Source organism: Myotis daubentonii, chromosome 15, assembly GCF_963259705.1.
Source record: "Myotis daubentonii chromosome 15, mMyoDau2.1, whole genome shotgun sequence".
Classification (NCBI taxonomy): domain Eukaryota; kingdom Metazoa; phylum Chordata; class Mammalia; order Chiroptera; family Vespertilionidae; genus Myotis; species Myotis daubentonii.
Window position 1 is genome coordinate 29,153,776 of NC_081854.1, and position 15,506 is coordinate 29,169,281.

The 15,506-nt window shown below is 50.2% G+C and overlaps 1 protein-coding gene and 1 pseudogene across 3 annotated transcripts in view; one reads left to right on the forward strand and one right to left on the reverse strand.

The window, feature by feature from the left end:
* Positions 1-15,506, reverse strand: part of ACSF3 (acyl-CoA synthetase family member 3) — a 79,731-nt gene that overhangs the window by 15,422 nt on the left and 48,803 nt on the right. For all 3 annotated transcript variants that reach the window (XM_059667052.1, XM_059667051.1, XM_059667053.1), the window contains exon 7: positions 2,945-3,071. In XM_059667052.1, the coding sequence (XP_059523035.1) occupies positions 2,945-3,071 (127 nt within the window). The remainder of the gene's footprint in view (positions 1-2,944; positions 3,072-15,506) is intronic.
* Positions 5,309-6,081, forward strand: LOC132217192 (Y-box-binding protein 1-like; annotated as a pseudogene).

Here is a 15,506-nt window from a genome sequence, read left to right on the forward strand (position 1 = left end):
ATCTCTGTCCTCACCTCCATCCCATGCCCTCATTTCCCCACATCTGCGTCTCCGTGTCCTCACCTGGGCCCCGTGTCCTCATCTCTGTTTTCTCAGGTGCAGCCTGTGCTCTCATCCCCACGTCCCCGTCTCAGCCCTGTCCTCACACCTGTGTCTTTACCCCCATGTCCTCAGCTCCGACAGCAGGGTCAATATAAAGCCCTGAGGATGCCTGGGTCCTAGAATCGCCTGTGTGTGTGGGCCAACTTCTCTGAGGGTGTGGCAGTGCTGGGTGGACTCAGAGTCCAAAGGCACTGCGGCTGTCAGGAAAGTGTCGGGGTGGGGTCGGGGGAGGGCGCTTTGATTTCTTCCCTGAGAGGCAGCTGGGAGCCCTGGGGGCTGACAAGGAGCTCCCCACGTGTGCTCCCTGGCAGAACCGGGCTGCAGGGAAGGAGGCAGGCACACAGGGCAGGGAGGGCCACAGTGGCTGGAATGGAAGTGGCCAGCTTGTCTCCTGTCATCTAGACATGGAGGAGGCCACTGAGAGGAACTGGTCGGAGGAGGACCTGCCAGCTCCTGCCAGAATTCGAATTTGAATGGCAGGAGGGGCTGGCTAGGGAAAGGGTTAAGTTTAATTTATCCTGATTTCTATTTAATATCATGCTCTCCCCGTAGGAGCCGGCAGCTGTGAGCTGATTGCGCGCTCTCATTATGCAGTCTGTATCGCTAATGGCCTGTGACAAAGGCATGCGGCTTCCAGGCCTCACCCCCGAGAGCCAATTAAACACACATACTCCCTTCCTGTTTGCAGTGCATTACAATGAAATTAAACTGAATTTCAAAATCATTTTCTCCTAAAGACATCTCTTTACAATAATTAATGCATACTATTCCTTTTCAACTGAAATATTCATCAGGAGCAGTGACTAAAATGTTTGAACGCTGACTGCCCCACATTTTGCGTGGCTGCCGCCCCAGTGCTCAGTCAGCCCTGCTATCGGCAAAATCCACAGGGTTTTGGTTCCTGTGCTTTTAAAGAAAAAATATCTGCAGCTTTTTTATCTGAATTTTAAAATAAAAGAAGATGGCTACAAAGTAAGTCAGGTTTCCAAATTGGGACCATTTAGATGGCTAAAGAAGGGATGCATAAAAAGCACAATTAGTTCAAAAGTAGTATTTCCTAAATATCTGCATTTGAAGGACAATTATAGAGACAGACATGTATTAACGCAGATGTTTATAGGTAAACCAGATGGGCGTGTGTTAATGTACTGACTACATCCTGTCACAGGCAGAGATAGGAGGGCCCAAAACAGGTCACCTGGACTCCTGAGTCCCCAAAATGGGGCCCTCTACTGACCAGCAGCACCCCAAATTCTCCTGCCAGGGTTCCTGGGGGCACTGGTCTCTGTTCTGGGGGCCAACACATATCCCTTCTGCAAACCCTTCAGAACCCTCCACGAATCTGCTCTCTGCCCAGTGTGGAGGGACCAGGGGGACAGGACATGCCAACCACAGCTGCTAGGAAATACACTTCTGAGGGTACGTGAGAGAGAAAGCCATGATGGCTGTGGGACCGCAGGGTGGACATGGGACTGGCTGGGATCAGCAAGTCCAGCCCTAAGTGCCACCTGCACGGGGGCAGAAAGGGGGCCATTGATACCTCCCAGTAGGGCTTTCTATCTGTCCCTTCATCCTCAAGCCCCGACTCGATGGGCCCACACAGCTCCCTGCTCTGTCACTTGGTGACCTCAGGCCCATGACAGCAGCAGACTGGAGAGTGGACATGGAATCCACCCCCTACAGATCCACGCTGACCTGAGCCTGTTGAGATGACATGTGTGCAAGTGTCAGCCCCAGGCAGCACATGGCACAGGGCCATGGCCGTCTCTTACACACCCTCTCTCCCGTCCTATTTGCACAGAGACCCCCGCGGCATCCTATACCACCTGCGGCAGCTTCCTTTCTTCTGAGCTCTGCTCTCACAGAAGGATCAAGGCACGTTTCTGATCATGGGGCCACATCTGATGACATGTGAAAACAGGCCTTGCTTTTAGAAAATACTTCCTTAAGATTATTATGAACTAATGTGTGTCCAAGACATAAGCTTTAGAAATACAAACAGGCAAAAAGAAAAGGAGAAACCACCCAGAATCCCCCATCTAGGTGTCGGGAACCGATGTTTTGGTGTGTGTTTGGATGAGCACACACACTAGGGAATCATGCAGCTGCAAACCTAAACATCCCAGTGTCTGCCGGGCCCAAGGAGGTGGGGGGATGGAGGGACAGAAGGGGACAGGGTGAAGGACAGAAGGGTGGAGGGATGTGGGACGGGCAGGGGCAGGGGATGGAAGGTGCCTCAGATCAGGCTCTGGGTGTATGTCCCAGGTGACAGGATGCCAGTATGGGGGGGGGGGAGGGGCCACCAGAGCATTCCATCAGTGCTGCCCTTTTCTGCCCAGCGCTGGGGCCCCAGGTTATAATGACAGGTTTATACTTGCTAGCTTGGGCAGCTGACCCAGAGTGCAGACTTTAGTAGGGAATAGGGAAAGGAATGACCCACACCACAAATAAACCACATTCCATCACACAACTTGATCCTGAGTGGGGGAGGGTAAATTTTCGAAGCATGATGGGCTAAGAGGGAGGGTGGGTGGAAGAGGGTGAGGAGGAACTCCTACTTAGAGTGCAGTGGCGACTGGGAAGGGGGTGTGCGTGTCCTGACCCAAGATGGGCAATGGGACCACCAGGAGGGGGCTGCGGCCTCAGGAGCCTCCTCTCAGAGGCTGAAAGGGATACAGCCACAAATATGTGAGACACAAGTGCACCCCCAGCCCTGTCTCTGCCCTTGACAGAGATTCTGAGGTGTCCAGGTGTGGTGACAACCTGGGGTGGCCACGTCACACTCCTTCTCTCCCCTCAGGCCCCCTCCTCCGGTGGCTCTCCCTCTCTGCCCCAGCCCCACCTGTTTTAAACCAGCCATCTGAGGTGAACGCTTTCTTCGTTTCTTCTGGTTTGCCCCAGTATTCACGGAACACAGTGGGTCCCCTGACCAAGAGCTCCCCTTCCTTCTCCTTGAATCCTGGGGTCACCTGTGGTGTGGGAGAGAAATGTGCACGTCAGAGCAACGCCTCCCAGGATGGGGTCTCCACCTGCCTTCCCTGAGCCCCTGCCCGACCTGAGGACCACCATGCTTTTCTGAAATTGAACATATTGTTGGGTGATTGAGAAACACAGCTTTCAACACAGAAACTCAATCAGAGCTGCTCCCTCAGCTCACCCTGCCCTGGGTGGGGCTGCGGGTCATCTCTTCATCCTCAAATAGCTCCATCCTGTAGACTGTAGATGTGAGTAAGTGGCCAGGGCTCAGAGCTTGGACCTGGCTGGATTAGCTGTCCGCTTCTAAAAGCCATGTTCTTGGCTTCCCATTAAATCCTGTGTCCAGGGCATTTCTCAGACAAACCACGGAACCCAGGAGAAGCAAGCAGCAGCCCGTGCCCTGCCTATGGCAACTGGAGCAGCTCCGAGTTGGTAGCACCCGCTGGAGAGCCTTTTGGAGGTGCTACTTTGCTTGGTGAAAAGGAAGCTGACAGACCAGTCTACGGACAGGGCGGCTCCAGGAGGAAGACTTGGGAGCCAGGAGACACTGGCACTGGAATTCACGTGGTCGTGGAAGGCAGGGAAGCTCAGTGCTTCTCTAGTGTGACCACAGTGAAGGGTAGCAGGGAGACTGGGTTTTATAAGAAACTGAGCAGGGGCTTCCATGGTGCCAGGAAAAGCACCTGCAGAGGAGGCACCTGTGAGGTCACAGGTCCGTTCCTCTGGTAAGCCACCGCTGGCCTATTGGAGAACTCAACACTCCTCACTTAGTAAGAGAACTAGTAGTCAGAAAACCAGCAAGGCTGTGGAAGAACTTAACCATCTGCATCTAATTGACATTTACACTCCAGCCCAAACCAGCAGAACCAACATTAACAAGCAGGACCACATATTCTGGGCCATAAAGTATACCTTAACAAATTAAAACAACAACAACACTGAAATCATATCAAGCATGTTTTCTGACCAAAAGCTAGAAATCAATAACAGAAAAATCTCTAAACCTTTGGAAAATAAATATCACACTTATAAATAATCCATGAGTCAAAGGAGATGTCTTAAGGAAAATTATAAAATATTTTGAACTGAATGAAAATACAACCCAACCAAGAAGGGGGGAGTACAACTAAAGCAGTGCTTAGAGGGAAGTTTATATAATTAAAGGCACATATTAGAAAAGAGAGAAGGTCTCAAATCAATAACCTAAAGTTTCAACTTAAGAAACCAGCAGTTCAATGGGTACTAGGAGCCGAGAGCGAACCCCAGAGAGCCCTGAGCAGCCCAGCACCGTCGGCCTAGGTACCATACACCGGGAGGAGCTGCAGCTGCTGCGGCCTGCCACCACCACCTCAGGGCTGCCCACACCAAGCCTGGCACCATGAGCAGTGGTGCAGGGAATGGAGGTCCTGGCGGCCCCACATCAGCGGTGCCTGCTGGCAGGGCCAAGAAGGTTTTGGGAAATGAAAAGGGAGCCCACTGTATGGGAGAACATATTTGGCAATGATACATCTTATAAAGGGTGAATATCCAAAATATATAAGGAACTCATACAACTTAATGAAAGGCAGATAAACAATCCAATTAAAAAATGGACAAAGGACCTAAATAGACATTTCTCCAAAGAGGACATACAGATGACCAAGAAAAAATGCTCAAAGTCACTGATCATTAGAAAGATGCAAATTAAAATGACAATGAGGTATCACCTCATACCTGTCAGAATGGCTACCATCAACAAATCACAAATGCTGGCGAGGGTATGGAGAAAAGGGAACCCTAGTGCACTGCTGTTGGGAATGCAGAATGGTGCAGCCATTATGGAAAACAATATGGAGTTTCCTCAAAAAAGTAAATATGGATCGGCCATTAGACCCAGTGATTCCACTTCCAGAAATATATCCTAAGAAACCTGAAACACCAATCAGAAAGAATGTATGCACCGCTATGTTTATAGCAGCACAAGTTATAATAGTTAAGTTCTGGAAATAGCCCAAGTGCCCATCAGCAGATGAGTGGATAAAAAAGCTGTGGTACATCTACACCATGGAATACAATGCAGCAGTGAAAAAGAAGGATCTCTTACCCTTTGAGACAGCATGGAGGGACGTGGAGAGTATCATGCTAAGTGAAATAAGTCAGAAGAAGACAAGTATCACATGATCTCACTCATATGTGGAATCTAAATAACAAAATAAACTGATAAATGGAGTGGATCCAGAGACATGGAAGCATGGAACAGAGTGCGGAAACGCAGACGGAAGGTGAGGGAGGGTGAGTGGATGGGAGGTAATCAACCAAAGACCTTGTATGCATATATACAGAACTCATGGACACAGACAGTTGGGTGGTGAGTGCCTGGGACGGGCGTAGGCTGGAGGGGGTCAATGGGGAAAAGGGGGGACATATGTAATACTTTCAACAATAAAAATAAAAATAAAAAGTTTTGGGAACAGTAAAATGGTTCAGTGTAAGAAAGAGATATGGTTTCATCAACAGGAATGACACCAAGGAAGATATATTTGTACACCAGACTGCCATAAAGAAGAATAACCCCAGGAAGTACCTTTGCAGTGTAAGAGATGCAGAGATTGTGGAGTTTGATGTTGTTGAAGGAGAAAAGGGTGTGGAGGCAGCAAATGTTACAGGCCCTGGTGGAGTTCCAGGAAACATGCAAGGCAGTAAATATGCAGCAGACAGTAACCATTCCAGACACTATCCACCTTGTAGGGGTCCTCCGTGCAAATACTAGCAGAACTACCTGAACAGTGAGAGTGGGGAAAGAATGAGAGATCCAAGAGTGCTCCCGAAGGCCAGGCCCAACAGCACCTGCCCTACTACGGGCAACAGTTCCCACCTTACTGCATGCGGACATCCTATGGGCATCGACCACAGTATTCCAACCCTCAGATGCAAGGAGAAATGATGGCGGGTGCTGACAACCAGAGTGCAGGAGAACAAGGTAGGCCAGTGAGACAGAATATGTATTAGAGCTACAGACCATGATTAACTGGGGTTCTCCTCACCAAAACAGCCTAGAAAGAACAACAATGAAGTAGATAAGAAAATGCTAAACCACAAGATGGCAGAGACAAAAGCAGCTGATCCACCGGCCCAGAATTCATCCGCTCCCAAGGCTGAGCAGAGCGGGGGTGAATAAATGCTAGCTTACCATCTCTACCATCCGGTTTAGTCATCCAACAAGAAGAAATGAATATGAAATTCAGCAATAAGAAATGAACAAAAGATTAGAACTGAAGACCTTAGACTAGGATCTAAAAGTGGGGAAACTTTTTCTGCCAATGGCCATTTGGATATTTATTAACATCATTTGCAGGCCATACAAAATTACCAACTTAAAAATTCGCCTGCTACATTTGGTCAAACATTTAACTCACCCCTAAGGCCTCGGCAGGGCCAGCCCAAATGATTTCGCAGGCCTTACGCGACCTGCAGGCTGGATGTTCCCTACCTCTGCCTTCAGTGCTTGCTTTTTGCCCGTTAACCAGACAGCTAGGACGATCCGCATTATCTATACAGCATGGGGTTTTTATTATTTTTACCTGTAGAAGTCTCATTTTGGTAATGACAAACGAGGCTTTTATTTCTTAAAAGCCTGGTTTTTCTTAATATATCTTTAAAGGTTTTTAAAATTGTTTCATATTTGGTCAAATTAAGATTTTTAAGGACCTTATTTTTAATTTGTAATAAAAATTCAACAAACTGCAAGCACCTGTTAATAAAAGGCCTTAAATAATTGTTTGTGTAAAAACAAGAAAAAAAGAAACTAGAAAAAGAGAAAGCAATTGCAAAAAAAAAAAAAAAAAAAAGAAACAATAAAGATAAGACAGAAACTAGGATTAAAAAGAGAAAAGCAATAGAGGAAATTTAATAAATCCAATAAAGCTAGTTCTTTGAAGAAAGATTAACAAAACAGTTAAACTTCTAGCAACAATAACAAAGAAAAAAGAAATGGAAAACACAAATGACTAGTATGAGCAATGGGAAGGGTATCACTTCAGACTCTACATATACTAAAATATTAATAATGAAAAACTCTATGCACATAAATTTGGCAACTTAAATGAAATTGAATTCAGTTAAAATCTTCCAAAAAATAAACCTCTAGACCCAGATGGTAAATTCTATCAAATATTATAAAAACACAAAACTCCAATTACACAAACTCTTCTAGAAAATAGAAGAGGGAACATTTCCTGACTCATTTTATGACACCAGCATCATCGATGCCTCGTGATAAACTGACCAGCCCTCAAGCACAGCAGCTGCCAGCACACAGGCTCTGTGGTCACAGACACGTAGAGTACAAAGTTGGGGTCTTCTGGAACCAAAACCAACTCTCTTTCAACTAGAGCCCCAGAGTCCCATTCAATCCCATCAATCCAGCTCAATCCCATTCAACACTTAATTTGAGCCCCTTCTTAGATTTACCTGACTACCACAGGGTAAATACCATAAAGACAGGCAGATTCACCAATTCTAACTTTTGCACAGATTTGCTAAGGGCATCTCTGGTCTAAGGAAGGTACATATCAAGTAACTAAGATATGTCATCATTTTCTTCTGTTTTAAAAAAATATACTTCTTTTTTTAACAAATATATTTTATTGATTTTTTACAGAGAGAAAGGGAGGGGGATAGCGAGTTAGAAACATCGATCAGCTGCTTCCTGCACACCCTCTACTGGGGATGTGCCTGCAACCAAGGTACATGCCCTTCACTGGAATCGAACCTGGGACTCATCAGTCCGTAGGCCGACGCTCTATCCACTGAACCAAACCGGTTAGGGCTAAAAATATATATATTTCTATTCATTTCAGAGAGGAAAGAAGGAGACATTGATCTCAATGATGGAAGAGAGTGACTGATCCGCTGCCTCCTGCACGTCCACACAGGGGATCGAGCCCGTAACCTAGGCATGTGCCCTGACTGGGAATCCAATTGTGATCTCCTGGTTCATAGGTTGACGCTCAGCCACTGGGCCATGCCAGCCAGGCTGTCATCATTTTCTTTCTTTCTTTTTTTAATACTCACCTGAGTATATTTTTCCCATGGATATTTTTCCCATTGATTTTTAGAGAGAGTAGAGAGAAGGAAAGACAGAAATATTGATGTGAGAGAAACACATCAATTAGTTAGTTGCCTCCTGCACGCACCCCGACCAGGACCTGAGGTGGGGAAGAGCCTGCAACCAAGGTACGTGTCCTTGACTGGAATTGAACCTGGGACCCTTCGGTCCACAGGTCGACACTATCCACTGAGCCAACCTGCTAGGGCTGTCATCATTTTCTTTATGCTAAAAAAGACAAGGCATTTTCATTTCTTGGGGGAGGGGGAAAATTGAATCACCAGATAGAGCTCTAAACGCTCACACACCTATTACACATTTGCTTATGTCATACTAACTATTGGACAGACCTTGACAGTAAGGCCAAATTAATATTGGTGGTTGATGTAAATTTTAGAGACAAGGGTATGATGGGATATCAAGAGTGAAGATAAACCAGAAGGAGAATGGCCTGAGAAAAATATCAGAGAGAAATAATAAACTAAAATCCTATATAATAAAAGCCTAATGTGCAAATTGTTCAACCAGGAGTTCAACTGCTTGCTATTATGTGTGCTGACCACCAGGGTGCGGCGTGGAACATGGTGGGTATCGGCGATGCGGTGCTGGCAGCACGCGGCAGTGGAGGAGCTGCCCGCACGATGGGCCCCAATAAAAGCAGGACTGCAGCGGGATGGTGAAGCAGGTAAGTGGGCGACGCCAGGCCAAGGCAGGTGCAAGCAGGGGCCCGACTGCCCTGCCGATCGCCCCGCAGAGGGTGACCAGTGGCAGGCAGGCCCTGAAAGCCCAACCGGGGCTGGGCCCTGGGCTGGGATGGGGAAGTGGAGGTGGGTGGTGGCAACCAACCTCCTGCGGCACCCAGGAGGGGGGCTGCGACCTCTCACTGGCTACCTGGGGGCTGGGGTGGTGGAGACAGAGATGTGGTGAGAATGTGGGGTGTCCCTGAGCTTGCTCTCACTCCCCCTGTTTCCCTCACCTGGGATGCCAGGGGTCCCACGCCCTCCTACCCCCCACCCCCCTCCCCGCACCCAGCCTGCCCTGCACCCTCCGGGTGAGCTGGGCCGCAGCCGCCGGGACTGCAGGGGCGCCAGTTGGGCTCCCTGTGGGTTCACGCAGGAGCTGGTCTGCAAGGCCGGTCAGGAGAGAGAGTGCTGCCCGCCTGGCTTCCGTGCGGCACTGCTGGGAGGCCCAGAGGCCGACCCTGTGCCCCAGCCTGCAGTGTTTGGCAGCGCTCACCACATCTCTGTATGGAAACTCAGGTGCCATGACTCAGGCGGAGGGGGGCACGTGGGGACTGCCCAGGGCCCAGAGGTCAGCTGGGACCTGCCCTTCCACGCCAGACACTTGCGCTTTGATCGCCAACCAGGCCTAGGGACCGCACCCATGCACGGATTTCATGCACCGGGTCTCTAGTAGTGTACAACAGCAAACACTGCCTTCAACTAAAATCTATCACTCATGTCACCAGGCCATGCGCAGAGCCAGAGCCCTGAAGGGGTTTCTGCTGGGACTCCTCAGAACCACTCGGGGTTCACACCCTCATGTGCTAGGACAAGAAGCAAGGCTGGGTGGTTGGTCAGTGGGGCCCACTCCCCAAGCTCTGGGGACCAGCTGTTCCTGAGGGTGTTTCGGGTGCAGGTTGGATGGGCACGCAGCCAAACCCTGGGTGCCTGGCAGTCTCACATGACTTCATGCCACACCTGCTTTCCACACGGCAATAAAAATCTAGGCTGTGTTCACAAGGGACTCTCCGTCTTTGTGCCTACAGGAACATTGATTGAGTGAGGGCCTCTCCACTTACTATGACCAGCGCCATGCCTGAGAGCTGACAACACAAGAATGAACACTTCCTAATCTGAAGCAGCCTGAATCCCACTCTCACAGACTGCAGTGCCTGCCCCAACTTTGACCTGTTCCACTGGCCTAGTGACCTGCTGGAAGCAGCACTGCACTCTCCTCTATCAGCGGCAGGTGTTGCTGGAAACAGGTGGAACCCCTGACACCTGCCCGATTCATGATGAGAAGACAGCTCTGCCCCTCTGTGGTGGAGGGCATACTAGAAGGTGCCGGAATCCAGGCTGGTGAGCAGGTGCAGTACACAAGGTACAGCACCTGTCCCTAATGGCCCCTCCTTGACTGTGGGCTCCCCTTGTATCCTGATGAAGGGCCGCCCAGCCAAGCATTGCCCACTGCTTAGACCAGAAAGAACTGGCCACCCAAATAGGGATGAGCCAATGGGAGGAAAGTGGGACTTCTTGCCTTGTATTTCAGAGCAAAGGGTATTTGGGGGCAAGCTCTGGTTGACAGCTGGAAAGAGGCACAGGGCTGCTGAGTGCTCTCAGGCAGTCACCTGGAACATCAGGGTGACAAATGTGATTCTCTTTTTCGGGTCATGCTGCCTCCTACTTGGCCCCTGATAGAGGTGGCGGACTCCATTACAACTCAAGAGGGATGGAACTGTCAGCTGTTGGTCTGAAGTGAGTGCGTCTGTGGGGAAGGCACCATTACCATCGTGGGACAGAGCGTTCCAGGCCCCACTATGGGTCAGGTGCAGCAGTTGGCGGCACACGTAGCGACAGATGGCCGTGACAGGGGAGGGGACTGGAGATGCTGGTGGCGTGGGCAGGAGAGGCAACAGAACAGTCTGCTGTCCAGAGTGACAGCATGCATATGGATAAGATATGAGATAATTAATTTTTAAGAAGAAATAAAAGGAAACAGAGCTCACAGCACCTGTCCTGCTCTAGCCAACGCACATCCACATGGGTCTCTGCATCATCAGCAAGAGGAGAGGATTCTGTGTGGAGGCCTGGCTATCCTCTGTGTTACATACAGCTGTGAAGCCCTTTATCTGCTGATGGACCCCATTGTTGCTGGCTGGTGCTCGGCTCTCATGTAAGCAAGCAATTTCAAAAAATAAAAATAAATAAATAAATAAAGAGAGTGTGCGACGTGCAGAGTTTACAGGCAGGAGCCAGCTGGAGGCTGCAGCACATGAAAGATGCATGGCAGCAAACAAAGCCATGCGTTAACCCAGCCCAGCAGGGAGGGCGCAGCCAGAGGAAGCCTCGAAGGTGAAACTGCTTCAAATGGTGCCGGAGAACCTCCCAGTGGGGGAGGGCGCCTGCTCTACCAGTGCCTGAAGTCCCACCAAAGTTGCAAGAATCAGGAAGTGCTGGCAGCAGAGCCACAGACAACAGGGACAACTGAGCTGCTGGGGTGCTGGTCAGCCAGGGCAGCCACACACTCAGGGGCATGGAGACACGACGGTGTCACTGCATAACAACCTGCAGTGAGCCCAGGCTGTATTCTGTGGGGCACCCAGGACAAGTTGCCCTCCTGACCCATATATACCTGCCCCTCAGGCAGCACAGCTATTGGGTGATGTGGGCTTGTGAGAACCCCTTGCTCTGGGCCTGGAGGAGTTAACAGGGTCTCCTGTTGTCTGGGAAGTTCTGCATGGCCTGCGGGACACCTACCCCGCACTGCGTTTGCCAGGATGGGTGCCATTACTGCTGACACCTGTCTGCTGATCTTGGCAGCAACATGAGGGTTGGTGTCCAGCCCAGAGGGGTCTCCTCATGTGCTAGTTGGATGAAAGGAAGGAATGGATGGGAGAGGCTGAGGCCACAGCTCCCACAGCAGGCTGGCTCCAGGGAGTTCTCAGTGATGTCCTCCCTGAACCTCCACGTTCGCTGTACGCTCACCATCACCACGCGGCACACTTCCGCTCAGTAGGCACTTCTCTCTTTGGTAACTGCTACCTGCACGGACATCATGCCTATCATCCAGGTGCACGGAACTGCTTCAAGACGTGTCTGTCCTCAGGACAAACCAAGGAAACACCTGCCCCAGACTGAACCTGCAGTGGAGAAAGGTGCTACATGTGACATCATGAGGTCAGTACACAAGGGAAACACCACAGCGTGGGAGAGGTTGGATAAGATGCTGGTCCTGTGGGTGTTTTGGGTGAAGGGCCATGGCGCACGGCGCAGAGGAATCCTGTGTGTGGAGAAAGGACAGTGGATGTTAACAGTAAGTGATCTGGGTGAGGGGTGTGCAGGTGTTTTTTGTACTGTTATTTTTGCAACTTTTCTATAAATTTATTACCAAATTAAAAGTAAAAACCTATAAATTAAAAGTAAAAAACAAACAAACCATTTGAAACAAATCATCTCAGCCATCCTAACTTACGAACATTAAAGAGTCAGTCCTTACCAGTTTGGGCTGCACTAACTGGGAACTTATAGTGTATCAGACAGGAACTGGAAGGGTTTTGCTTGGCAAATCTCTGTTTCAGAGACAGTATCAACAATTTTCAGCAGCAGGTTCACAATCCGTGTAGGAACTGAGCAGACTGCAGCCTTCTGCAGCATGAGGCCACCCTACACCGACAGCTCACGGGTACCGTAGCTTCCTCCTTTTCTTATTAGTAATCATGGTCCCCAACGAGGCCAATGCTAGTTCCTGTTTCCGCTGCAACATGCCACTGAAATGGACTAAAATGAGTTCCTTCAGGATGGCTGGGGCCTCAGTTTGCATGCCTTTAGGCCTAACCCTGCCCGTGGCTCCTCCTGCATGCTGCAGTGCTGATGGGCTGGTGCAGACACAGAAGCGCAGCTGTGATCTGCTGGGAGCTGAGGCCACATCTCACAGAGCGGGAGGCCCAGATGGAAAGTTCCATGTAGGCAACTGCCTGAGCACTGCTTCATTCGTACTCTACAAAGTCTTGGGGGGAGAGGACTTTGAGTCTCCACTTTTAAAGGCTAAAGATAGATTGACAAATGCCATCAAACACAGGAGGGAGGTGTCCTCTACCCATGAGTGAGACCCCAAAGCCCGTTTCTGGTCTGCGGCCCTTGAAGGTAACAACCTCGAGAGCAAGTGTCCTACTGCACTGAAGGTGGGGTCAAGCAAACAGTGCCAGGGCGGGGCCACCTTCAAGAAAGGCACAGGGAGAAAGAGGCAGGGCCCTGCAGCCGGGACTTAACCAGGGGTCCCTCCTGTGGCCCTGGTTACCCCAGAGGTGGCCTCTGCTGAGCACAGCCTCACTGGTCACAAGACTAAACACTAGGTCCAGGACCAAACCCCTGTGTGGGACAACAGGCCCTCTGGTGTGTCTTCCCATGGAGGGGCCCTGAGACTCCACGGGGCCATCAGGGCAGCTACAGTCTGGACTGTCTGTCCTCCAATCCCTTCACTGAGTTGAAAATGTTCTAGAACACACCCTCATGAGTGCCAAATCCCCTTATGTTCACATTTAGACAGCTGGGGTGTATCTGCACGGAACTCACCACGCAGGGAGGACCAGACCCAGCTCCCTTATGCCCTCTCCTATCTCCATGGCCCCTCAGAGCCCTAGCCAGTGGCACCCATTCCCCTGCAGCCCCCACCCTGTGGAACGACTGCTTCCTTCTCCCTGGTTGTCAAGCGCTCTGGGCCAGGGCTGAGGCTTTTTCTATTTTAAGCAAGTTTCTGTGCACAACTCTCTGTAGATGGAAACAATCAAAGACGGGAGAGGAGCTGTCAGATGGCCCGTTGCCTGCCACAACAGGTGCGAGTTACTTAAAATTGTATCGTCATTTAGGAGGAAGATGCTCCCCCCTACCCTTTCTCTCTGGCAGCATCCCTGTGACTTCCAGTAGAACAGGTGCACATGGAGGCCGAGCCATCAGGCGATGGGTACCTGGCGGAGGCAGTAGTCATGGATCCTGCTGCTGTGCCACTAGCATCTGATGGATCCACAAATCCACACTGTTCCTCTCTGTTGGGGACCTCCTGATGAGCAGTGTCCCTGGAACCCACAGCCTGGCCTGAATTCTCCGCTGGCCATTCCTGACCTGGCACACAGGCTAAGCATCCATGGGGGAGGCAGTCATCAAATGCAGGGAGGGCTGGTGACCAGGGGATAAGCGGGAGTCCACGAGGAGGTGGCGGTATTGGGAGGCAGTACAGGGCACAGGCTGAGAGCCAGAAAAGGACCCCATGGTATGGGTGTGGCTAACGCCTTGGACTGGCACGGCAGAGGCAAGAGCCCTGGCAGAGGGTGGTCAGGGAGTGACAGCAATGGCTCGGACCCTCAGGGTGGTAGTGGAGGAGCAAGACTGTGTCTAGATGTTATCACATCTGGGAACAGAGGCTGAGAGAGTGAGAACCTGGTGAGGGCCCAGGTAAGAGGTGTTCTTGGGTACACAGAATGCCTACTTTTTGACATCATTCTAAAATTTCCATAAATTATACTTTAAAGCATCCAAATTCCACCTATTTGCACGCACAAAAACATTCAACAACAATCTCCTCAGTCCTCCCATTTCAGATGTGGAAACTGGGGCCCATAGAGCATGGCCTGTACCCAGCCCCTCCTGGCACATGAGGTACGAGGGGGACTGACCAGCCCAGCAGTGCTCATGAAGAAGGATCAGCTGGAATAAGGACTCACTACTGTCATCTTTTGAAACCTCTGAGTAACAGAAATCAGTCACAGGTGATGTCTAGTATGGATACCCGCTGTAGAGAAAATATTTCCTTTCTTCTTCTTTTTTTGGGAGGTGGGGTGGGGTGGGGTTAATTCTCACCTGAGGATATTTTTCCACTGATTTTTTTAGAGAGAGTGGGAGGGAGGGGGAGAGACAGAGAGAGAAACATTGATGTGAGACACATCAATTGTTTGCCTCATGCATGTGCCCCAACTGGTGCTGGGGATCGAGCCTACAACCGAGGTAACGTGCCGTAACCAGAATCAAACCTGTGACCCTTCAGTCCACGGGCCAAAGCTCTATCCACTGAGCCAAACTAGCCAGGATGAACATCATTTCCCTTGAAATAAACATTCCACTTCCCACTAATCCTAAACTTTTCTGTGACTCCCCTTCACTTATGAGCAGCACATCTGTAGCTATTAAAATCTTCACTGAAATAAGACAATGGACAGTGTTTCTGCTTCACTCTTGTGAATTTTAGAATCACACAGAAACTAAGAGAGCACCACCAGTGACTTCAGTAGAAATGGGTAACCTTAGTCCAAAGGGTCCTGTGGACCTGCCCAAAGAGCCGTAGCGAGGCTCCTGGCGTGGCCACACCTGCCCCGGAAGTGTGTGTTGGCGTCACTCTGAGTAGGCACCAGGGTCCTGCCAGCACAGAATTTTTAACCAGATCCCACCTATAGTGACTTCTGTTTTAACCTGAGTTGTCCTTAGCCAATGCGGTCACGACCCACCTCAAAGTAACACCAGTGCATGGAGCCCAGGGAGAAGCCAGGCAGAGCACTGGAGACCGGGGCACACTGGGCCTTGGTTGCCCGCTCACACTGTCCACAGTGGCACCCTTGGTAAGTACCAGCCAG